This window comes from Callithrix jacchus, chromosome 2, assembly GCF_049354715.1.
Source record: "Callithrix jacchus isolate 240 chromosome 2, calJac240_pri, whole genome shotgun sequence".
Taxonomy (NCBI): Eukaryota; Metazoa; Chordata; class Mammalia; order Primates; family Cebidae; genus Callithrix; species Callithrix jacchus.
In genome coordinates, this window is record NC_133503.1 from 132,580,485 (window position 1) to 132,607,913 (window position 27,429).

The following is a 27,429-nucleotide window of genomic DNA, read 5'->3' on the forward strand; positions in this document are numbered from 1 at the left end:
GAAAACAAAAAAGAATAGAACATCTAAGAGATGTAAGGCAATATCAAAAAGTATGACACATATGTAATAGAAATTACAGAAGGAGATGATAAAGAAGTTACAAAAGAAATATGTAAAGAGAAAATGAATAAGAATTTTCCCAAATTAATGAAGACTCCAAACCGCAGATCCAAGAACATTAGACAACACTAAGGATAAACACAGAAACACATACACGTACATCACACACATCTCACACACATGTACTTTAACACATCATATTCAAATAGCCCAAAACAAAAAATAAAGAAAAAATCTTGAAGGCAGCCAGAGAAAACAAGACACACTACATACAGAAGAACAAGGGTAAGGAATTATAGCAGACTTCTAGCCAGAAACTTTGCAAGCCAGAATATATGAAAATGATGTGTTTAAAGTATGAAAGAAAGTAAAAACAATAAAAACATCTGTGAACCCATATTATACTTATTGATAATATATTTCAAAAATGAATTTAAAAAAAGGCTTTTTCAGACAAAATTCAGAGAATTGATTATTAGCAGACCTGTGCTACCAAAAATATTAAAGAAAAATTTTCTGCAAAAAGATTATAAAAGATTATGATATGATACAGAAACAAGGATCTCCACATACACAGCCACATACACAAATGAAAAGTGTTGAAATGGTATTAAGGCCAATGTAAAATTCATTTTTCCTTATTTTTAATTTTTCTAGAGGCAACTGACTGCCTAAAGCAAAAGGAGTGACACATGGAGACAGAGAGAAGGATGGTGACCAGCGGTTGGGAAGGGTAGTGGGAGGAAGCCAGGGCACTGGCGAGGTAGCAATGGTTAATGGGTACAAAAATTATTACAAAGAATGTAATAAAAATATGGGTATTTGATAGAACAACAGGATGACTACCGTCAAAAGAATTGTAGATTTGAAAATAAAGAGTATAACTAAAACGCCTGTAACACAAAGGATAAATGCTTGAGGGGATGGATATCCTGTTTTTCCATGATGTAATTTTTATGTAATGCATGCCTGCATCAAAATATCTCATATATCCCACAAATATACACATCTGCTATGTGCCTACCAAAATTAAATTTTTTAAAAAGCCAGTGTACTGTGTTTCTAGCATATATAAAAATAAAATACACTTTATAATTGTATAAAGGTTGGGAAGGGGGAACTGAGAGTACCCTGCTGAAAGGTCCTTACAGTACATATGAAGCAGAATAATATTATTTGAATAAAGAGTATGATTAGAGACATATATTATAAAAACTAAGGCATCACTAAAAAATGTCTTTAAGAGATAAATGATGAAGAAACGGGGGTGAAGACGGTCATTAAAAGATACTCAACTGATCCAAAAGAAGGCAAAAAGAAAGGAAAAGAAACAAAGAATAGTTGGAATAAACAGAAAATAGATGATAAAATGACGGATTTTAATCCAAGCAGATCAGTAATTATATTAAACATAAATGGTATAAGCATATTAATTAATTAAGAGAGACTGTCAATATGTACACACTGTCAACTTTATATATAAAGTAGGTTTTTTTGGTTGGCAACCTATATAGATGGGTCTGCAAAAGCATTTTAACATTTTACGAAACGCTCAAAAAAAAGTACAAAAGCATTTAGAACATTTTACCCAATAACAGTTTATGTATTCTTTCAAGTGTGTGCAGGAGTGTTGGTTTCAGAGTTTTAAAAATCCTAGCATAGTTTTATCTATATGGTTTCTTATATCTGTATCTGCACTCAATCTGTTATATGTTGTTTTGGTTGAAAATGAAGAAATCTGCTTCATACAGATATACTGCTAGAAAAAGGAGGAATGTAAGCTCTCTGAAAGGATGACCCCAAGAGTCCTTAGATCATACTTACAAAACTATTATGAAATAAGACACATACAAAGTTAACAAGTTATTTATCTTCTCCACATTCTCAACACTCAATAGGCACAGAACTTTGTAACAAATACTAACTACATTGGTTAAAGAGTTAGTGAAGAAATAAACATTGTTAGAAAATATTCTAAAGTAAGTTAACTTATTGTGTGGAAATCACTGATGTACCTGGATTCACTGCAAACTAAATGATAACATAATTTATTATTAAAGTAAAAGGGAACACAACATCCTAAGCTTCTAGTCTGAAGAGGTGGGTTAAAACCTCAATTCCTAATGACTTGCTCAAAAGATTGTAAAGATTAAATAATACAAAGTATTGAATATGACTAGTAGACTCTAAAGCAGTATATATTTATATATACATTTAAGAGAATCTGATAAGCACTAGGTTCTTCTGACAGGTATAGGAACTTTCCTCATGAAGAGTTTGAGACTGCTTTGGAAAAAATAAAATCTTTTTCTGGTTATATAAACAGAAAGGATGATTTTGCCAGAAAAAATAGAACAGGAGGGAAGGAAGGAGTTCGTATGTGTGTAAAAAGAAGCAACAGAACAAAATAAGGCAAATATTTACTGTAGCAATATAGCTGTATGAAAAATAAAATATAATCACAATATACTATTAAGTGCAGCTGTAAATACTATTTACATAGTAATAAATAACTCCAAATACTAATCTATCCTAAAATCATTGTTACATATAATAGAAGGACTGTGGGGAAAAGGGGCAATACAAGCTTTAGAAAAACTGAAGCTTTATTCTCCATAGCAGCAAATTAGTAGAAGACAACTAAAACTTAAAAATCAAGAAATGGAAATTCACTCCCAGCATGACAGAATGAGGAAGTCAACAAATCTGCTTCTCAAAATATGATAAATATGAATCAAACTCAAAAACAACCATTTCGGTATTCTGACCAAAGGCATACAACACAACTGAGAAACATTTACTAATGAAAACTACTGAACTCTGGTAAGAATAGCATCCATCTGTGGCATTCTTGCCTAGAAGTGCTCTCATTTCCCATAACTCTCTCAAGCAAGGTATTTCAACCAAGGTAGGGCAAATCATGAAAATCGGCACCCTCACTGCAACTCCCAGAAGGGACTCACATGACCAAGTGGAGCGTATGCCAGAAATGCAGGATTGGCTTACAAAAGTCAATCAATGTAACTCACCATATTAACAGAATTTAAGGGGACAAAGATCATAAGATTATGTCCACAGATCATGGCAACAGAAAAGCATCTGGAAAAATCCAACACCATTCATGATTTAAAAAAGGAAAAGAAAAAACAACTCTCAACAAACTGGAAACAGAAGATAGGTTCCTCAGACAAACAAAGGGCATTTACAAAAAAATCTACATCTACAGTCAACATCATACTTAATGGTGAATGCTCTCCCTTAAAATTGGGAACAAGGCATGGATGTCATTCTTTCTACTTTTATTCTCACTATTCTAGAAGCTGTAGCCAATTTAATAAAGCAAACGGAAGAAAGAAGGAAGGTAGATTGATTAAAGATAACTATTTTGGAAGGAATAATCAAAGATTTTGATTTGCAGATGACATTATTATAATATATATGGAATCCCAAGGAATATGAGCATGCATGTGCAGCAGCACATGCACACACACAAACTACTAAAATTAGTGAAGGAGGTTAGCACGGTAGAATGATCTAAGATCAATATACAGAAGACAACTTTATTTCCAACTACTAGCAACAAACAATCCAAAGAGAAAATTTAAAAAATAATTCCACCTAAAATAACATAAAATACTTATTAACAAATTTAACAACAGAAGATTCGTGCAATTAAAACTGAAGAACATGACTGACAGAAATTATAAAAATCTAAATAAATGGAGAGAAATTGATATTCACAAAATCAATACTGTTAGGGTATCAATTCTCCCCAGACTAGCTTACAACTTTAACTCAATCCCTATCAAAACCACAGCAGAATTTTTTTTTTTGTAGAAACAGGCTGAGTCCAAAATTTACATGAAATGTAAAAGACTCTGAATAGCCGAAACAACTATGAAAAAGAAGAAAGTCGAAAGACTGACTCACCATAAAGCAACATTAGTCAGGAAGGGCATATTAGTATAAAGATGGACCTATCAATAGATCAGAATTGAATCCAAAAATAAATCCTTACATCACTGGTCAACAGATTTGCAAGAAAAGTGTCCAAACAATTCAACAAGAAAAGTCCAAAAATAGACCTATCCATTTATGGACAAGTGATTTTTCAACAAAAGTACAAAAAGACAATTTATAAAATATAGTCTTTTTAACAAATTGTGTAGTAATATTTGGATATCCACAACAAAAAGATGCATTTAGACCCTTACACACAATAAAGACAACCCTCGTACACACGAAACAAAAATTAACTCAAAATGTATTACACACCTAAACACAAGAGATAAACCTCAAATTTCTAGAAGAAAATATAAGAAAAAATCTTTATGGCCTTGGGTTATGCCAAAGGATCTTAGACATGATACTAACAAGACCAAAAAAACTGATAAATTAGACCCTTAAAATTGAAAGTTTTTGTGCTTCTTAAGGCCCTACAAAGAAACCACACACTGGAATAAAATATCTGCAAATTGTTAAAAACCAAACAAAAAACTTGTATCTCTAATACAGAATTCTTACAACAAAATATATTTTTTAACAAACTTAATAGTAAGAAGTCAACAACCAAATTTTTAAAATAGACAATAAACTTGAACAAACATTTCACCAAAAAAGACATGCGTGTCTAATAAGCAAATAAAACGGTGCTCAAACTTTATCAGTAACTAGGGAAATGCAAATTAAAGTCACAACAAGATACTACTACATACCCACTAAAATGGCAATAATCAAAAGACAAAAGGTAAGTGTTAGTGAAGATGTAAAGAAACTAGAACCCTCAGACGTTACTGATGGGAATTAGAAATGGCACAGCCACTTTCGACAACAGTTTGGCAATTTCTTAAAAATTTAGACATGTTTAAAAAAAATTCAGCCAAGAAAGGCTACTCCTAGGAATACTGTTATGGCAACTCTTAAAAATATAATCGAGAGAAATGAATGTATGTCCATAGACCAATTTGTTCATGCTGTTATAGTTTGGATGTCTGACCCCCTCTAAACCTCACACTGAAATCTGATCCCTACTTTTGGAGACGGGACCTAGCAGAAGGTGTCTGTGTTATAAGGGTAGATTCCCTCATGAATGGCTTAGTGCCATCCTCATGATAAGGAGTAAGTTCTCTATTTGTTTCCAAAAGAGCTGGCTATCAAAAAGAGCCTGGCAACTCTCCCCCACTGGCTTCTTCTTTCTCACCATGTGATCTCTGCTCACATCTGCTCCCCTGTGCTTTCCACCATGAGGAGAAGCAATCTGAGGTCCTCACTAGAAGCAAATGCTGGCACCATAATTCTTGTACACTCTGCAGAATCATGAGCCAAATAAACCACTTTTCTTTATAAATTACCCAACCTCAGATGTTCCTTCAGAGCAACATAAATGAACTAAGACACATGCATATTAATGGTATTATCCAAAAAGCCAAAAACTGAAAAGAGTCAAAGATCCAATAACTGGTGAATGCATAAATAAAACGTGATATAGCAATACAATGGAACACTATTTAACAATTAAAAATAAATGAATTACTAACACATTTTGCATCCCAAATAAACCTCAAAAACATTATTTTAAGTAAAAGAAAATAGCAAAAGACTACATGTTCTATGATTCTATTTACATGAAATGGTCAGAAAAGAGAAATTTTTAGACACAGGCAATAGATCAGTGGTTTCCTGGAGCTAGGGGGAAGGAGTAAGGATTGTGTGCAAATAGATCCAGGGAAATTTTGGGAGGGATGGAAAAATTCTAAAACCGATGGTGAATGATTGCACAACTCTATAAATTTACTTAAAATAATTGAATTGGGTGAAGAATATGAACAGACACTTCTCAAAAGAAGACATTTATGCAGCCAACAAATACATGAAAAAAAGCTCATCATCCCTAGTCATTAGAAAAGTGCAAATCAAAAACACAATGAGATAACATCTCATACTAGTTAGAATGGTGTTAAAGTCAGGAAACAACTTTTACACTATTGGTGGGAGTGTGAATTAGTTCAACCATTGTGGAAGACAGTGTGGCGATTTCTCAAGGATCTAGAACCAGAAATACCACTTGACCCAGCAATCTCATTGCTGAATATATACCCAAAGAATTATAAATCATTCTGCTATAAAGACACATGCACACATTGGTTTGTTGCAGCACTAATTACAAAGGCAAAGACTTGGTACCAACCAAATACCCATGAATGATAGACTGGATAAAGAAAATGTGGCACATATACACCATGGAGTAGTACTATACAGCCAGAAAAATGAATGAGTTCAGGTCCTTTGCAGGGGACATGGATGAAGCTGGAAACCATCATTCTCAGCAAATTAATGCAAGAACAGAAAACCAAACACCTCATGTGCTCACTCAGAAATGAGAGTTGAACAATGAGAACAAATGGACACGGGGAGGGGAACATCACATACCGAGGCCTGTCGGGGACTGTGGGGCAAGGGGAAGGAGAGCATTAAGACAAATACCTAATACATGTGGGGCTTAAAACCTAGATGACAGATTGATAGGTACAGCAAACCACCATGGCATATGTACACCTATGGAACAGGCCTGCATGTTACACATGTATCCCAGAACTTAAAGTAAAATAAAAAAAAAAAAAAACATTGAATTTTCCCATTAGAGTGAATTTTATAGTATGTACAATATATCCCAATAAGGCTATTTAAACAAAATCAAGGAATGGCAGTATGTGATCATTATTTAAAATACAAAGGTAAATGCCATGAGTATAAGTCAGGGGCAAGAACTATTGATAGAAAAGATTAAAAGAGGAGTCATTATTTTACCAAAAAAATATTTGTATGGTTACTTAAAAATGTATTTAAAATAACCTGTATACAAAGATGTGCCACTTTTGTAAAAATTAAAATACTTTTAAAAGTATTCTCTACAAGCTAAAAAAAAGGTTTTGGGGTGCAAACATATATGATAAAACTAAAATTACAGCTAGAGAATGAGCAAAAATTATCTAAATTCAACCTAATGGTTACCTATGGAGCAGGGAAATGGAAACACACCAACACTTCAGAGATATTAATAATGCTCCATTTCTTAAATTGGGCAGTGGGCTCACAGTTCACAGATGACTCATTATTATGTCTTCTAACTTGTGTTTCAGGTATTCTTTGGTATGCATTAGATATATCATAATCAAAAAGAGGGAGAAAGTATTATCTTGAAAATTATCTTCAAAGCTACAAATAATGGCTCTGCAAAATATAATGTATAACAAATCACAGTTCACTTATAGATCATAAAATGTAAATGATAAAATTTAAGAGGGTCCAAAAACAGTTAAAAATTAATTACAGCTACCATTTATTCACCATCTATAATGCATACATTATCTCTAATCCTACTTTCAACTCTACAAATATTCCTCATTTATACCTAACAAACTGAGGCTCTGAGTTTTACTGCACGTGCCCAGAACCACACAGCTTTTTAAGTGGGGAAGTCAGGATCATTAAGCATTAAGCAAATACTCTTTCTCAGTCTGTTTCTAATAGTTACTCAACAACATTCAACAATAATGCTGTCTTGTTATTAATTACCTAATATTTTGAAGTATTTGCATAATGCCTTGTGATTTGCTGAAGCACAAAATTCAGGACCAAGTTTTTTTGTTATTTTTGTGTTTTTTTGAGACAGTCTCACTGTCGCCCACACTGGAGTGCAGTGGTGCCAGCTTGGCTCACTGTAACCTCCACCTCCCAGGTTCTCCTGCCTCAAGCTGGGATTACAGCTATTGTTTTATATTTTTAGTAGAGATGGGGTTTTGCCATGTTAGCCAGGCTGGTCTCGAATGCCTGACCTCATGTGATCCAACTGCCTCTGCTTCCCAAAGTGCTGGGATTACAGGCATGAACCACCTACCCAGCCCCAAGTTACAATCTTTATAAACTACATAAATAACAAAATGACAACTTCATGTTTAATTCTGACACCTAATAAACTTAACTTTAAAAAACACATACATTTGAAACTTGGCTATATAATCTTCCTTCAGATTTTTAAAATGAGACTACCTTATGGATAACAAAGTCCTGTATATATATTAATATAAGGAAATGCCAAAGATAAACAACAGGAAGGCATATTAATGATTATAAATATTTTAATTCCACTTTCCCCATAAAAAGTATTCATCTTGGGGCTGGGTGTGGTGGCTCACGCCTATAATCCCAGCACTTTGGTAAGCTGAGGTGGGCAAATCACCTGAGGCCAGGAGTTCAAGACCAGCCTGACCAACATGGTTAAACCCTGTCTCTACTAAAAATACAAAATTAGCCAGGCATGATGGCACATGCCTGTGATCCCAGTTACTCAAGAGGCTTAGGCAGGAGAATAGCTTGAACCCAGGAGGCAGAGGTTGCAGTGAGCCAAGATCAAACCACTGCACTCCAGCCTGGGCAACAGGAGTAAAACTCCATCTCAACAACAACAACAACAGCAGCAGCAACAAAAGGATTCCTCTCAGTTCTACTCTTTGCACAGTGAAAACTAGATTATTAATATATTTGTATATACTCTAAAAGACTGAGATGCAACTAAGAACTCAGCCTAGGGATAATGCTAGAAGTAAAAATGTTCCACAGAGCATTTTTATTTCAACTGCCAAAAAAAAAAAAGATGCCAAGTGACTTCAGGTAATAAAAGGCAGACAGCTGGCTTTTATTCATTTATTTCGGCTACGTAAGTCACAGATGGTTTAAAATCTAAAATCCCTAGTCTCAGATCACTTTTTTAAAAAGTTTCATAAAGATATACCCACTCCTACCAGCCAGCATCATCACAGATAGATAACATATTGGGAATGTAATGGAGAGGCAGAGGTTAGATGTCAAAAATAAAAAACAGTAAAAGCCTTGTGAGCCACAGTTAGATAATGAAGAAAAGAACAGTGATAACTCAGATCATGCAAGAAGTAAACACGTCCCTTTCACTCCTCTCCACTCTCCAGGCGTGGGTGGGTGGGTGGGTGTCTCTCTCTCTCTCTCTCTCTCTCTCTCTCTCTCTCTCATTCTGGTTAACTAAAGAGATTTCAGGTTGCAATGGAAAAACATATTGAACACTTAAATGTGGCCCTCTAATTTCCCTAACATATACTTTTCACAACACATGTATATATCCTAGTAATGTTACCCTTATTCATGAGAGTTGAAATGGGTGGATATTTACAAGTGACTTTATACAAATAAAAACAAGTTAAAAAACTATTACATATATGAACCCATACAGGACTATGATTTCAATCAGTATTTCCCAATATTTCTTAAAGCAATAGTTCAACAAGGTACTCTACAGAAAAAAAATGGTTTCATGGTCAAGTCATAAAGTACAAATCACACGAGGTACTTATGAGTGTAAGAAATCCTGAAATGAAGAAACTTGCTTAACTTTATTATCCAGCTGTTCTCAAAGTTACTAAGCTTATGAACTCTTTTTTTTCCCCCAGCACCTATTAATATCCCATAGAACATTCACTTAGGAAACGCTAACCCTAACCTAAAATATACTATGTAAAGCATTATACTTAACCCAGTAGCATAGTTGTTAAAATGTTGCTGCCTCAAAAAGAAAAACTAAAATGAACTTATAAAGAAAATAATTACCAAGTTGCTAGGTGAAAATGGCTCATTTTAAATACTGCATGTATATTTACCTTACCTAGGTTCATTTAAAAATTATTACTGTAAGCACCAATTGGGATTTTGAAGGTGGGGGCAAAGAGCAAAGTTTTCCTTAAAGTATAACATACGGAAGAGAACATTTTACAAACATTAACTTCTAAGACTTGTTTTTATTTTTCCGTCATTAATTTTCATGTTTGGCCTTTTTGTCAAATGGGAGAAAAAATGGAATTTTATGACTTACAAAATTCAATGAATACACAGGCATGCTATATTGAACTTTCCTGAAGGTATGTTATACAACAATACAAGAATGTTTTAATGAAAATGCGTCAATTTTCTCTGTAACATGTACTACGAATTATTTACTTCACAAGTTTTAAAGAGTGTAAAGTACACACATTTTACCTGAAAGCTCCATAAAGTGGTCTGTACCAACAGACAAATGAACAAGGAGTAAAAAGTAAGAACCACAGGATACTCAATCCAAAATCAACCGCTCTTGTAGAATCAACACAAAACCAAGCCAAGCATCCGAAGATATTTAGAAACAGTGTTACTGCATGGACTGTGGATCAGAAAACAAGATAGAAAAAGAAATGTTTACATTCAAATTATGAATTCATCCAACAAAAAATTATAAATAAAAAGATACTTTCTAAAAGCAAACATATTCTACCCCATGTTTCCATTTATATTTTTCAAAACATTGCTGTATCTTACATATTCGATTTGACAAGGGTATACACAGGAAAGCGAGTCTTAATACACGTAGTGTTTGGCAAAAATTCTGTTGGCCCTCTCCTCCTCATGGGCAATTACACAGCTAAACCAGAGAAGCACTACCTTAAGCACTTCTTCCCAAAAAGGAAACATGTGATGCATCTTGATCTGAAGCCCAAGAAGCAAAGCAATGCCTGCCAGGAAAAAAAGACGCAGGACTTAGGAGGAAAACTATATTTTTACAGAATGGGACTGCAGACTAAAACCTGGACTAAAAAAACTAACACAGTAGCAATTTCCAGTGACTATACAGTCAATGTATAAGGATTATTCATTCATCTTCATAGAGTTGTCCATTTATAAAATCCTGGGAGGAAAAAATGTGTTTTGGTAGAGGATTAGATTTAGATTAGATTCCTCATTCCCCAACACAACATGATGCATTTTAGCTACTGTGGCAGGCTTTTCTTTTGGTTAACACAAATAGATATTGACAAACTTATCATATGCTGTTAATAATTGCTTTCCCTGATAGACCAAAAACAAACAATCTGAGTAATATCTAACTATACCATGATGCTAAAGAACTACTTTGACCCAATGTAATTAATAAATGTTTCAAAGGATTTTTAAAAAATTTATTCATAGGCTAAATTTATTATAGTAAGTAAATTCTTACATAAGCTAAAAGAATGTTAAATGTAAATCATCAAATAAATAAAAATATGCCAACAAACTACTTAAATTAAAATTAACAAGTGGGAAGAACAAATCGGTTCTAGTTTTTTAAACTGCAAACTTTAAGATCTCTTTACAAATCAAATTAATAATTAATGAAACAGGAATATAAACACACATTTTAGGATGCCTAAATTTGCTCTTACCTAACCACTAGATAAGTAAACAAACTCTAGAGTTTAAAAAAAAAAAAAAAAAAAAAAAAAGAGCTCCAGATGAAGTTACTTTACTTAGATTGTAATCATCTAATATTAAGCCTGACAGTTAACCTCTGTAAGCTTCAATTTTTCAGCCACAGAAATACAGAGCTCTTTCAACTTTAAAATTTCATTCAATTCTGTCACAAAAGAGACACTCATTACTCTAGTCCCATTAGGATTTTTAACTCTCAGGAATGCTTGCTGATAATACATTTACTGAAAACCCTTGGCCTTAAAATAAAGGTAGTTGTATTAAGATCTTAAAAACAGAATTGAATAGATTGTGAAACAGAAAATTATTGCTCTGCAGCATTACATAGCATCCGGCTGACTTAAAAGGTTTTGGGGCTTAACAACACTCTACCTTCAATTTCAATTTTCAAATTAGGTTATTTATTAATCCACTGAAAGAAAGATAAAATATATGTATACTTATGCTTTAAAGTTCATGAAAATTCTTCCAAGTATAGATGAAAATATCAATCTAATTTTGTGTAACAAACTTTTTCCTAAATGTTTACTATGAAACATGATCAATAAATCATTTACTTATATCCCAATGAAGACTAAGATGTCCAAGACTAATTACTGAACAGTCTGTCCACTTATGCAGAGTTCAAAAAACATATAAAAAGGTAAGGTAAGTGTAAAATATGATTCCATACTGCTAATTTCAATCCAATTTAAGTGAGTGATGCATCAATGCTGGAGACTCCAAGAGTAGGCAGAACATAAAGAAATCTTTGGGCCATGTTGTTTACGTGATTTAAAAGTTGAACAACTCTGCTTCATATAAAATTTCAGTTTTCTTCACTAAGCATTCAAATCTGGCATTAGATAATCTAAATTTGCAACCATTATCATAATATGCTTCTTAATAAGTTCTGAATTACAATATAGACACCTAATATAAATAATTTTACAGCAGGGTAATATCTTCACTAAATGGTCTTTAATGCAGCTAGCTTATTTTTATTTTTTCCTTTTTACTTCAAGATTATATTCAAAGAGGCTGAGATTCATTTCATAATATTTCTACCTGCTTCATTTCATTTATAGATTAAATTATTTGCTTCAGATAAAGTACTTTTGAAAGAATATCTTCTTCACATTCAGCCTAAAATGTAAATTATCTCTTCATTTGGGTTCTTTCTTCTTTATAGATGGTAGAAGTTGGAAATCTAGACTCTGGACTCTACAGTCAATCTATACACACCTCCTTCCTTACTTATGTAATGTTGATTAAGTTACTCAAATTCTCTAAGTTTTAGTTTTCCTATCTATAAAACCAAATAATATAGTATTTCCTTCACAGTGTGGATAAGATATAATATAAAGTGGTTAGCACTGTGCCTGATACAAAAAGTAAATCCTCAGTAAATATTAGCTCTCATTGAGGCTGTGTGTGAAAGCATTAGTCAACCCCTAAATCAACAACAGGTTAATATATCCTAAAAATAATTTATTAAAACAGGCTATATTCTATAAAATGTAGGCACATTACTAAGCTGGTAATAGTAATAATTACTTTGTTCCAGGTAATGCTTCTTCAAAACAGAACCCTAACTGGAATCATGGGCCTTCTGAATGCAGTTGACAGACATGCCTACTGAACAGGGCTAGAGAAAACTACAATCAACTATGTTATTTCTGAGAGACTCAGAAAGTGATATATTTCTAAGACAAAACAGATCTATTCTGAAATAATCAGTATTGATAGTTAATAATCATTTAGTTAAAATTAACCATCCCTCCCTTTTAATCTCTATTTACTAAATTTCTTGTATAATTTTCTTCCAACACCTAGTTCCTCCATCAAAAAATATTTTCCCAGTTCAGGCTACTCAGGAGATTGGGGTAGAAGTATCCCTTGAGCCAGGAGTTTGAGTCCAGCCCAGGCAATATAGCAAGACCCCATCTCAAAAAATATATATTTATATTTTTTCGCTATATCAAAAAACACATCTAAAATGCTAGGCCAGCTGGGTATGGTGGCTCATGCCTATAATACCAGTGCTTTGGGAGGCCAAGGCGGGTGCATCACTTGAGGCCAGGAGTTTGAGGCCAGCCTGGGCAACATGGTGACACCCTGTCTCTACTAAAAATACAAAAACTAGCCAGTCATGATGGCACATGTCTGCAGTCCCAGCTATTCAGGAGGCTGAGGCACAATAATCACTTGAATCCGGGAGCTGGAGGTTGCAGTGAACCAACGTCGCCCCACTGCACTCCAGCCTAAGTGACAGAACAAGATCTGTCTCAAAATTAATTAATTAATTAAATGCTAGGCCAATTTCTGCCCATTTAAAATATATATACATATATAAAATATAAATGCATATATTATGTTGATTAAATAAGAGTTTGCATGTGCATATATGGAAGCAGACATTTAATATTAAAAATATATACTACTGACACTGATGATTCAGCAAGATACTAGATCAAGAATATCTTTAAAAAAAAAAACCTAGAAGAGTTAAAAGTAGACTATCCATTAGGAATCATTTCTCATATTCCAAAAGTACTTGACATACATGAAGAATGCTCCTAAAAGATTTTGAGGAAAGTTATCTCATCCATTAAGGAAGGGGGAGGTAGTCTCATTAATCATAAAGTAAAAACATGCAAATTTCCTCCATCCAGAATGTATTTTACAAATTATCCACTAACCCAGATGTTGCACATGTGAGAACCCTCAACAGCTACCTCCCCTTCTGACATGGTATCAAATAAGGCTGAGGCTACTGTTAGAAATTAAAATGAAACAGAGTAAGTAGGAGGTCTGTGCACACAGAGCAAAACTGTTAACAGCTTGATATTTTTTAGTATTCCATGAGCTGTAATTATACTCAAAGTGATGTGAGCATCACAGTCCCAAATGTATATCCTAATGTTACATTCAATAAAATGTCCTGTATTACTCTCAATTATAAAAGTATTGCAATTGAAAACAAGTAAACTCTACTCAAAGCTATAAAAAGAACACATAGTTTATATAATAAGTTTATGCCTCTTTTTAAAAATAGCTCTTATACCTACCTTTAACAGAATTCTTTTAAATGGCCTTCCTCTGCAAAAAATTAGTATGCATAATTTTTTCCAAGCAAATCATGCCTAGATATCATCTTTCAAGGAAAAAGAATCTTATGAAATTTTACCCATGTGACAGAGAAGTTGTCTTCTCCTCAAAAGAATGCCAGTTCTCAATATAGAGGTTTTTCTCAGCCAAGGACTTACACTGTCACATACAGTACAATTCTGAAGCAATGAAATGATATGTTTCACTCTGAAATCATGATTATTAAGCTCTCTCTATAGAACAAGCAGACTGGTTTATTATACCATCTTTGAAATAAAAATACAAATTTTGACAACAAAAATATAAATTCTAAGCAAAGATATAAATTGTTGTATACTCACACATCCACAAGTAGTACATAAGCTTTACTGTCTTTTGGAATTCTACAGGAATGTCTACAGAAAAATCCTGATAAAAACAAGGTCCCACAGGAAAATTGCTAGGAAGAGGTGGCCAATTATTTTTTCTACCTGTAAATTTTTTGGAAAAAAAGAAAAGGTTATTTACATTATAACAAATATGTGATATTCTTATTTTTGGTTTCATAAAAAAGAAAAACTCTATTATTTTAATAAAAGTTTAGAAAAACTGTAATACTCTATCTTTGTATTCCTAGAACTTTGAAAGACAAGCTTTAGATTTTTTCTAAAATTTTCTCAGAATATCATCACCTTATATTACATTAGATGGTAAAATAATTTTCCCATACCATACCATATCATGTTTAGCAGGAACCATTTATGTATAGAAAAAACAAGAAACATAAAGAAAGCACATATCCAGTGCTTCTGCCCTTAAACAGATTTATTTCATACTCCCAAGACTCTGGCTGGCATGAAAAGGCCATCCAGTTTTTAAACTTCAATTTTCTCCTTAGCATCTTAAATCTTTAAATATAATTCTGTTATAATTCCTAATCCAGGTGGAGAGAGACCAGCTTCTAATTTTTTCAAGTTTTCTGTTAAGTCCAAGATTAAATCAATACCAAGGAATCAAATTTAGAATACTCAAAATTGGGGAAAAAAAAATATCCAAAAGATACATGCACGAAAACCCTAAATAAAAGAAAACATGAAACAGTCATAAGGAAGCTGAGGAAATATAGAACCTTTTTAAAAACTCAGAGAAAAGCAAATTCTAATCGTGAAGGGGAAAAAAATGTGTCAATATAAAGAAATCAGATTAAAAGTAAGACTTGAAAAATTGTGGGGGAAATAAAAATTAAAGAAGTCAAAACATAAAAAACAGGAGGTAAAAACAGTACCTAAGGCCATTTCCTAACTTTAGATGTTATAGCCCACAATTTTTAAAAATTCAATTTTATGTACTTTTTCCAGACCAGGGTAATTTTTATAGTAGAAAGAACAATAACCTATTTCTGAGTCTCCCTAATGAGTCTCCTCTATTCCATTTATCATACTACTCAAATTTCATACAGTTCATTTCCCATACAAATCTCATACTATTTGAGAAGAAGCAGTGAACAGTTGTAAAGAAGAGAGGCTCTGGAACCAGAAGTGGCTAGCCATTTATTGGCAAAGTTGCCTTAGGCACTTACTCTCTCCTCTAAGCCTTAGTTTCCACATTTGTAAAATGAAAATTAAAACTGTACCACCCTTCAGAGGATTGTATTGAGGATTTAAGTATGAGTTAAGAGGGGGAAAATAGTAAAATGTACTAACATACAGCAGTCTAATTATTGATTTCCTAGTCTTTGTTACTGCCTTTACTAAAACATCTCTCATAGAAATAGTTTGTATTCGCCAGTGTTAAAGAAATAAGACAGATTTTAGTTACATGTACTTCAGAAACACTGGTCCCAGTTAAACTAGCTTCTTCTTCTATAGATGCTACCTCTGATGCTGCAAGTAAGAAAATGACCCAGGATAAATGTGTTCTCACCAGGCCCTAGACTTACACATTCTAAAATAAAAAGAAATAGTAGTTCCATATACTGATATTGTTCTAGCTTTGCACTGCATCACTATCCCAGACATCCTAACAATGAGTTATCTAGCTTTCATCTCTTCTTACCCGAGACTGCTAGCTTTCCCTAAGAGACTCCTTTGAAGCGATCTTTGGCAGGCACAAACTGAATAGAATTCACTGCAAACAATTCACCACTTATTTCTTTGGCATCATATGAATACTTTATGTTTCCAATTTTTCTAACATGATTTGACAAAATACTTGTGAGGACTGGAGCAGATAATCTGAAACTGACCTGAATAAATCAGGTAAGAGTCAAATGTAGGATACATACAAATGTATTCAGAAAGGTTCAATAGAACCCAGGAGGGCCTAAGTACAGAATCAAAGGCTACTGGCCTTAGAATAAGCCAAAATTAACATATTCACATTCACTTTCTGTGTGATGAGGCTAATGCTGTTTTACTCTATCGAAAAAAGACTATGCAAATCAGCCAAGATCAGAAGGCTACAGAGTCTCAAGCAGGCAATCTCCTGTGTCTGATCTATTAGAACCAGAAAATAGCACAGGGTTTATCCACAAGTCAAATGACCTAGGAGCCAGTACAGATACAATGTAAAGTGTTTAAAAGTTATTTTTGTTTTAAATTTCTTTGGATACTACCATGTTGACTGAGATTTTGCATTTCTCGTTCCCGACGATCTAATTCTGCGGCTTTTCTTTCTAGTTCTTCCTGGCGCTTAAGAAGTTCAGCTTGGGCCAATGCGTGTTCCTAAATAAAAAATATCAGTAAGTGAACAGAGTGTCAGAAGTATAAAATATTTTAACATTTATATATTAACTCCTACTTCTCTACTATGAGAGAAACCTAATTCGAAAGTGCTTCCAAGGTACAGGAATTTACTGAAGATCATAGTTAACAGAAAATATTATGAGGATATTTGGTCCATTTGGTCTTTGAACTCTAAAAACCTTCAGTGGGGGCCAGGCGTGGGGTGGTTCACACCTGTAATCCCAGCACTTTGGGAAACCAAGGTGGGTGGATCACGAAGTCAGGAGATAGAGACCATCTTGGCCAACGTGGTGAAACTCCGTCTCTACTATAAAATAAAAAAATTAGCCGGGCATGGTGGCGGGAGCCTGTAGTCCCAGCTACTTGGAAGGCTGAGGTAGGAGAATTGCTTGAACCTGGGAGGTGGAGGTTGCAATGAGCCAAGATCACACCTCAAAAAAAAAAAAAAAAAAAAGAAGAAAAGAAAAGCCTCAGTGGGAATGTTGGTTCCATTAGAACAGGAAAAACTGCTCTTAGTAAAAGTAGTCAGAAACCTTAGGTAATCTGGAAAATGAAATTAAGATGACCTCTATGCCTAAATCAGTGGAAGAACAGAGGCAATGGGAACAGTTGAGGAAAAGAGACAACAGATAAAAGGGCAACTGAACTGGCTCCTATAAACCAAATTAAATGATATGTAAGGCTGCCGATGCAAGAATATTTTCTAATATCTTAAATGTTATAGGAGAATGAGGTGAAAGGTTGTGATTAAGAAATTATGACTCAATTTGCCCTTACATGTTTTCAGGCATCTTATTAATCTCCTTTTTTCTCAGATTTTTGCCAACTTCTACTTCCTAACACTATCTGTTACTTTATCATTATAACAACTCTCCCAATAATATCTATTATTCCATCACTTTTACCTTAATGGTAGTCTGCATTAAAAAGTGACACCAGAGGCAATAAAAATTTCACTATACAATTGTAGACCAAGATAATACACAAATTCAGTAATTCCTAATAATGGAATAAAGCAAATGTTCTAAGCTGATAAAGAGAAATGATTATTTGAAGAATGCCAAGACAGCAAATCCAGACTTCAAAGTGACTTAAAAATTAAGCAACAGAAATATAACCATACAAAGAATTATTTTATTCTGAAAGCAAATGTTATTGATATACAATTAACATGAACTAACCTTTGCAATCTGTGTATAAGCTGGATGTTCCTCTGTTGGTTTCATTATTGCTGGTTGTGTATTGGGTACATTAGGCATCTTCACGCTGCCTGGTGGAGGCTAGAATGATTAAGATAAGGACAAACTATGTAACACAAAGATCCAACTTTAACTTATTTCAAAAGGTATAATACCAATAAAATTCAAAATTTCTCCTCTCTTCATCCCCTGCCTCTCATAGTCAAGTATGTGGCAAAGAGCTACTGAAATTTCTCCATCTCCATTTTCTCCAACTCGTTAATTTTTCAACTCTACAACTGGGCTGCTACTTTTAACACCACACCACAAATACTCTCCTCCAGGATACCATATGTCAAAAAAATAGAGGCTGGGCGCATTGGCACATACCTATAATCTCAGCACTTTCCAAGGTGGGTGGATCACCTGACGTCAGGAGTTCGAGACCAGCCTAGCCAACATAGTAATAACCCTGTCTCTACTAAAAATACAAAAATTAGCCAGGTGTGGTGGCGGGCGCCTGTAATCGCAGCCACTCAGGAGGCAGAGGCAGAGAATCACTTGAGCCCGGGAGGCAGAGATTACAGTGAGCCAAGACCACGCCACTGCACTCCAACTTGGGCTACAGAGTGAGACTTCGTGAAAGAAAAGAAGAAAAGAAAAAAAGAAAAGAAAGGAAAGAGGAAAGGAAAGGGAAAAAGAAAAGGAAAAGGAAAGGAAAGGAAAGGAAAGGAAAGGAAAGGAAAGGAAAGGAAAGGAAAGGAAAGGAAAGGAAAGGAAAGGAAAGGACGAACTAAAAATAGGTCAAACAATTTTGAAGATAAATAAAGCAGGAACACCTGTGATATCAAGGCTTATTATGGGACCATAGTAATTAAGAGTGTAATACAGACGCAAAGACAGAGAAATGTACCAATAAACAAAACAGACACAGAAACAAACACATACAAATGAAGAAACCTGATACCCAACAGAGGTGTCACTACAAAACAGTGAAGAAATAATGTGTTAATCAATAAATGGTACGTGAATAACTAGTTACTCATACAGGGAAAAAAAAACAAAACTAGATTTCTTCCTTCACATCACATACAAAAATGAATTCTGGGTAGATTAATGACCTAAAACTGAAAAAGCAAAACTTAAAAACTTCCAGGAAAAAATTCATGGAATTTTTTTAAAGAGTATTTCTTGAGCTTCTAGCATGTGAACTCTAGAAATCTTGCGTATTTTGTTTATGATCTATCCCAAGTACCCAAAATAGTGCCTGAAGCATAGTATATGCTCAGTAAGCATCTGTCAAATTAAGACTAGAAAACACACAAACCACAAAAGACTGACAAATTTAATTACATTAAAATTTAATAACAAAAAATTAAAAAGTCAAATGATGGACTAGGAAAACATAGTTGTAATGCATAGAACAGAAAATTGCTACCCAGAATATATAGAGAATTGTTACAAATCCATGAAAATCCAAACTAATTGAAAAATTAGCCACAGATCTGAACAAGCAATACAAAGAGGTCAATAAACGTGAAAAGACGTGTAACATCACTAGCAATCAAGAAGTGCAAAAACAATCATATACCATTTCAAAACCGTGAGATAGAAAAATATAAACTCTGATAATACCAAAATTGGGATTTACACAATATCCACAATGGTGGTTCATATGAAAATTAAAGCGACCAAGAAAGTCAGTGGAAATAGAATTGTCAATAAATGCTGTTGGGAGCATTATTTAAATTGGGAGTGGAAAAAGAAATCCTTGTATCTAAACAAAATTCCAAATGGATTAAAAATTGAATTAAAAAAAAAACAAGACAAAAACAACTATAAAGACATTAAAATACATTCTATGGACTAGAGGGCATTATCTAATTTTGGCATTAAGAAAAGTCATTCTAAACATTCAGAGAAGATTTGGGGAGAGAAATCATAATAAAAAAGTAATATATTTGACTACATAAAATTTAGAACTTTGATAATATACAACATTCATAAGATTAGATGACAAAATCTAAATAATAAGCAACATATACAACAATTAGTTAATATATTTCACTAGGTACAAATCAATACAAAATAAACATGTTACTGGAAAAAAACTGCATTTTTAAAAACTCTTGACAGTTTACAAAATACAAAAGAAAAATAAACATATAAAAAATTTCAACCTCACTAGTAATCAAAGAAATGCAAATTTTACCTAATTATTTTTAAAATAAATAATTATTATCATAGGATTACCACCACATTTTGAAAAAGATGTGGTAAAATGGATATTCTCACACACCGAAAAGTGGGATTATAAACTAGCACATGTGGCAATCCTGGAACACAATTTGGCATTATGTTTCAAGAGCCATAGAAGTATTTATACCCCATGTACTATGAATATCTGGTCTTTAAAAATATCCTACAGAAATAATCCAAGATATTTGCAAATGTATGTAAGCCAAGAATGCTCACTATAGCTTTATTTACAAAAGCAAAGGGTTACAAATTACCCCAAAGATCCAACACAACAGGGAAACAGATAAACTGATACATCTATAGGAGAATATATAATACAGCTATTTAAAAGTTCTAACGGTCCAGGCGCCCGTGGCTCATGCCTATAATCCCAGAACTTTGGGAGGCTGAGGCGGGCAGGTCACGAGGTCAAGAGACCATTCTGGCCAACACAGTGAAACCCTGTCTCTATTAAAATACAAAAAAAAAAAAATTAGCTGGGCATGGTGGTGCATGCCTGTAGTCCCAGCTACTCAGAAAACTGAGGCAGGAAAAATGCTTGAACCTGAGAGGCAGAGGTTGCAGTGAGCTGAGACCGTGCCACTGCACTCCAGCCTGGTGCCTGGTGACAAAGCAAGACTCTGTCTCAAAAAAAAAAAAAAGTTCTAAAAGAATATGTAATAAGATGAGGAAGCTTGGACAAATAGATAAAAATAAGTTATAAAAGAAAGCTGTATATACCATATAACCCCAATTTCATATTAAAAAAAAAGAAAATATTTCAAAATGTTAATAGGGATTATTTCCGGGCAGTGGGATTAAGAGCATTTTCTTGTATTTTTTAAGTCTCCATTATAATCTTTTGTCACTAAAATAATTACAAATTCTCTTTTCCAACTGCTTTTCCCCCTGTAGCCAACATCTCATATTAATGGGCAGAAAAACTAAAGCTAATGAATCCTAACTTCTCCAATTAGAAAAGTATGGTCCTTTAAATGTAAAACCCAAAACTATAAAAACTGTAGAAGAAAACCTAGGCAATACCATTCAGGATATAGGCATGGGCAAAGATTTCATGACAAAATTGCCAAAAGCCAAAATTGATAAATTAGATCTAATTAAACTAGAGAGCTTCTGCACAGCAAAAGAAACTATCAGCAGAGTGAACAGACAACTACAGAATGGGAGAAAAATTGTACAATCCATCCATCTGACAAAAGCTTAATATCCAAAGTCTACCAGGAACTTAAACTAATTTACAAGAAAAAAACACCACCATTAAAAAGTGGTCAAAAGACATGAACAGACACTTCTCAAAAGAAGACATCTATGGGGCCAACAAATGAAAAAAAGCTCAACATCACTGATCATTAAAAAAATGCAAATCAAAACCACAATGAGATACCATCTCATACCAACCAGAATGGCGACTATTAAAAAGTCAGAAAAGAATAGATGCTGGGGAGGCTGTGGAGAAAAAGGAATGCTTTTACACTGTTGGTGGGAGTGTAAATTAGTGCAACTACTGTGGAAGACAGTGTGGTGATTACTCAAAGATCTAGAGACAGAAACACCATTTGATCCAGCAATCCCATTAGTGGGTATATACCCAAAGGAACATTATTTTACTACAAAGACACATACACACGTATGTTTATTAGGATACTATTCACAATAGCAAAGACATGGAATCAACCTAAATGCCAATCAATGATAGACTGGATAAAGAAAATGTGGTACATATACACCATGGAATACCATGCAGATCATGTCCTTCGAAGGGACACAGATGGAAGGCAGCATCCTCAGCAAACCAGTGCAGGAACAGAAAACCAAACACCGCAGGGTCTCACTCATAAGTAGGAGCTGAACAATGAGAACGGATGGACACATGGTGGGGAATAACACACACTGGGGCCTGTCAGGGGGTGGGGGTGAGGATGGGATGAAGGGAGAGCATCAGGAAGAACAGTTAGTGGATGCTGGGTTTAATACCTAGGTGATGGGTTGATCTGTGCAACAAACCACCATGGCACACGTTTGCCAATGTAACAAACTTGCACATCCTGCATGTGTACCCCAGAACTTAAAAAGTTGAAAAAAAATAAGAAAGAGAAAAAGAGCTCCTGGTACCTTAAGTGAGATAATAATTCTTACATATATTGTCCCAAGTTCACATGACATTTAGAATTGCTATCTAAATCAGTAACAAAGAACTTCACTTAGCAAAAAAAGAAAAAGCATGACCCTAAAGTCCTGTCATCTTGGTTTAATAAGCACCAACAATAAAACAATGACCAGATATTAATAAAATGCCTGGCAAAATCAGCCTGGCAGCAGCATGCTTCAGGAAAAACACAGAATAAACTGGCCAAGAATGCACCCAGCTGAAACCTTGCTATAAATAACACAAAGTATTAAATACAATAAATTAGTAGATAAGAAGGAAGGTAGGGTTACGCTACTAATTTGATATATTTAAGGCCATAGTTGCTTGTGGTATAGCAATGATGAGAAATGTTGGAGAACCACAAATCTCTAATAGCACTGACATAAATCTGTAGTTATTATCCTGATAATTTCTTCACATCTGTAGATGTTAAAGACCCAGTATTTTCTTCAGCCATAACATACTGGATTAGCCATCTCAAGCCAAGTAGAGTTCTGGAGGATGACCTCTTTTCTTCACTACTAAATACCTATTCTGATGATGGTTCCTAGTTCATTTCCAACTTTTTGCTTTGGCACAGATGAGCATGTGTACGTGTATGTGTGTGTGTGTCTCTCTCTCTCTCTCTCTTTCTCTCTATATATATATGTCTCTCTATCTCTATCTGTAACAAGTCAGTCAAGACTTTCATTTCTTACAACACAGCAGATCACTCATATGTAGAGATCCCCTCTAGTACATAACACCTAAAATATTGAACCAAACTTTATTTAAATAATATTGTAACTACACAGCTAAGGCAAAAAGAAATCCTGGGAGGCAAGAAATCAGGAACTACTAAAGCCAAAGAAAGAAAAGCCTTGATGCCATGCCATTCACCAAAGTACTAGTGATCCATCTTGCACTAGTAAACTAGAGACAAAGCTTTGGAGCAGCTACAAGATCCCTGTAGAAAGCCAAGAGTCTCTAAAAAGCAACCATTTCAGTGGATGAGTAAGAAAAAGGCAGTTTCACAGAACAACAACAACAACAAAAGATGGGAATGTCTCCATGTCTTGTCCTAATTCTGCATGTAAAAGGCAGAAAAATGGGAAATCTTCCCTGAGAATTCCTAATTATAAACCTACCAATGGCCAGGCATGGCTGCTCACACCTATAATCTCAACACTTTGGGAGGCTGAGGTAGAAGGATCCTCAAGGCCAGGAGTTTGAGACAGCCTGGGCAATACCGTGAGATTTCGGCTTTACAAAAAAATTTAAACATTAACCAAGTGTGGGTGGCACATGCCTGGAGTCCCAGCTACTTGGGAGGCTGAGGCAGGAGGATAGCTTGAGCTCAGGAGGCTGCAATGAGCCAAGATCACACCACTACACTCCAGCCTTGACAACAGAGCAAAACCCTGTCTCAAAAATAAAAAACCTACCAACTTGCAGATCTCAGGTCAGAATTCATACTACCCACACAGACAAGACAATCCAACCTCCAATTTTCACTGAAAAGGCTCTTAGGCTGGTAGTGACCTCAGACATCTGGCAAAAGTAGAGGAACAAACATTAAAACCAGGTGATATGGTTTGGCTGTGTCCCTGCCCAAATTTCATCTTGAACTGCAGCTCCCATACTTGCTAAATGTCATGGGAGGGTCATGGTGGGAGGTAATCAAATCATGGGGGTGGCTCTTTCCTATGTTGTTCTCATGAGAGTGAATAAATCACACACCATCTGATGGTTTTATAAAGGGGAGTTCCCCTTGACATGGTTTTCTTGCCTGCCGCCATGCTATACGTGCCTTTGCTTGTTCTTCACCTTCCACCATGACTGTAAGCTGTCCTCAGCCATGTGGAACTGTAAATCCATTAAACCTCTTTTTCTTTATAAATTACATGGTCTCAGGTAGGTCTTTATTAGGAGAGTGAGAACTAATACACCAGGCTTCAGGAAATTAACACAGATAAAGTTCCAAGTAACTTTGGTTTATGATTTAAATGTATGCAGAAACAAGCCACAAGGGTTCACAGAAAAAGCAAACTACAAAATAAGACCTGAATATATGTGAATTATCCGATACAAAATAGGTGTGTTTAATAAAGAAATAAAAGAGTAATAAAAGTTTGATTAAGAAGAGACCATCAGAATTGACCAAACAGCTTCTTAAATGATATATTTGGAACTTCAAGAAACAAAAGCTGTAATAATGATTTTGCTATAAATTTAATTTAATAAGTTGAACAGCAAACTATACGAAGATAAAATAATGAAGGAATGGAAGTCAATCTAAATATAACTACCGTTTTCTGTGTGACACAGCACAGAGATAAAAAAGAAAAACAGAAAATACGAGAAAGTACAAGACATGATGACTGAGAAGGTCTAACATACAACTAAGAGGTCCAGAGATAAAAAACAGAGAAGATGAATGAGAGTCAATGTTCAAAAACATAATATGAAAGCACTAATTCTCAGATTCAAAACTCTAAAACACAAACCAAATTTAAAAAAATAAGTAACACTCAGATACATTACAGGGAAAGTGCAAACCTTAAAAACTGCAAGAAAAAAAAAGAAAACATAATTCCCACACAAAGGAATGCCACCTATAAACCATGTTGTATCCTTTCATCTAAGACCCTAAGACGGAACTGGCCTCTCAACAGCAACAATGGTAACTCAAGGATAATAGGCTAAATGGCTGAGAGAAAATAACTGTTAATGTAGAACTCTAAATCCAACCAAAGTAGCTGTTTGAGAACCAAGATGAAACAATAAATACTGAAAAAATTACTAGAAATAGACCCTCTCTAAAAGAACTTCTACTTTAGGAATAACAACAAGAACAAAATGATAGCAGAAGAAAAATCTGAGATGCAAAAAAGCTCTCTCTCTCTCACTGGACACTCCATAGTACATCATCTTCACTTTACATTGGCAAAAACTCCAAACACACACAGAAGGAAAGCCAATCTACTGGCAAGGAAAAAGAAAACACTCCACTGCAACCAAATGTACTACAGTAAGATAAGCTCTTCTCCTGACAAACCTAGAACTGTGTCTGCTACTACTTTGGCTGCACCTGAGAAAAACCTGAAGTACTGAGAGAAGTGGAGAGTGCAGAGATGGAGACAAAGAACAAAACTGGAACAGACCAGGAAGAGAATGAGAGAACTGATCCCAGAGGCAGAATCAAAAACAAAGTCTGGCTGAGCAAGGCTGTATATCCTCATCCCATGGATGGATGAAATTTCACAAACTGGGAAAAGACTACATGTTAAAATATCTCTTAGAAAATTAAGGGGTTATAATTCTTTTATATTTTAAAACAAATTACCTTACTACATTTGCCTCTTCTGTGTGGCTTTAGCACAGCTAGCACCAACAGATAAAAATTATAGAAAAATATATTGGCTCAAGAGGATTAAAAACATTATAATAATCACGATTATACAATAGTGGATGGACTGCTCCATAATATAGTGAGCTTTCTGCACTGGAGATTCCAAGGGTGATTCACTTTAAATAACTGACTACTCAAGGTCTCTTCAAGGCACAGGAAGTTCATGAGTTGCCTTTGTTATGCATAAGCAAACAGATTTTCTCCTTCCAGGTCTTCTTCCACATTCTAAACACCTATTCCAGAAAATTTCTTCTTGCTTTCTCCAGCTCTCTCTTCCATCTCTGAGCCAAAAAATATCCTAAGCATATGCAAGGTCAAAAGGAATGTTACTTAATTTATATTCATGGACATCCAGCATCAGAAACCCCAGGTACTTACTGAAATGCAAACTCCAGGCTCTACTATGAACCTATTGATTCTGAACCTCAGGGATAAAGGAGAAAGAATTTGTACTCTAACAAGCTACCACTTTTAACAAACTCCCCATGGTGATTCTCAGACACCTTAAAATTTGTGAACTGCCCTCTAAAGCAACAAAGTTTACAGCTTCTATAAAACACTGTCGTATTTCTTTCACTTAAACTGCGGAAAGAATCCTGAAACTTTTTGCAGCTTTCACTCACTAACAGCCTCTGACTCAGCGGAGATGACTGTGGCTATGCTTAGCATAGATTCCCTTGTTACTAAGAGTGCTGAAAGTTATACATACTAATCTCAGAATCAGGACAAAGAGACATAAGTTTACTAGACAAATCACTTTAAAATAAGGCTTTTAAAGATTAGAATAATTGGGGAAGGAAGTGTGTAATAGGGAAGAAGAAATGTACCAGTATGGGAGTTTCCAAATAGATAAAGGAACATAAAAGAACAAATGTGATCATAGACATTAATTAATACATTCATCAAACATTCATTGGTCAACTATAATGGGCCACAAAGGTATACAGGAAGTGGAATATATTAATGAACAAAATAGGCAAACACCCCTATTCCCATAAAGCTACATTCTAGCAACAGAAGATAAACAATACACATATTAAACAAATACATTCTAAAGCATCTTAAAAGGCAATCAATTTTACAGGACAACAACAAAAAGACCAGAGTGAAGAGGTCACGAATACAGGCTGAATGGGAATAAATTAAAAGGTGATTAGAGAAGTCAATGTTTGAACAAAGACTTAAAGGAGGTGAGAAAGTAAGCCTTGCAGAGTATCCATCTGAGGGAAGACCATTCTAAGCAGTGGTAACACCCAATAGAAAGTCAGGAGA

The 27,429-nt window shown here is 34.5% G+C and overlaps 1 protein-coding gene across 2 annotated transcripts in view; it reads right to left on the bottom strand.

Moving 5' to 3' along the window:
- Positions 1-27,429, bottom strand: part of SCAMP1 (secretory carrier membrane protein 1) — a 115,457-nt gene that overhangs the window by 39,991 nt on the left and 48,037 nt on the right. For both annotated transcript variants that reach the window (XM_002744837.6, XM_002744836.6), the window contains 4 exons: positions 18,362-18,460; positions 17,051-17,159; positions 14,799-14,927; positions 10,123-10,282 (listed from right to left, as the gene is read on the bottom strand). In XM_002744837.6, coding sequence (XP_002744883.1) covers positions 10,123-10,282; positions 14,799-14,927; positions 17,051-17,159; positions 18,362-18,460 — 497 coding nt within the window. The remainder of the gene's footprint in view (positions 1-10,122; positions 10,283-14,798; positions 14,928-17,050; positions 17,160-18,361; positions 18,461-27,429) is intronic.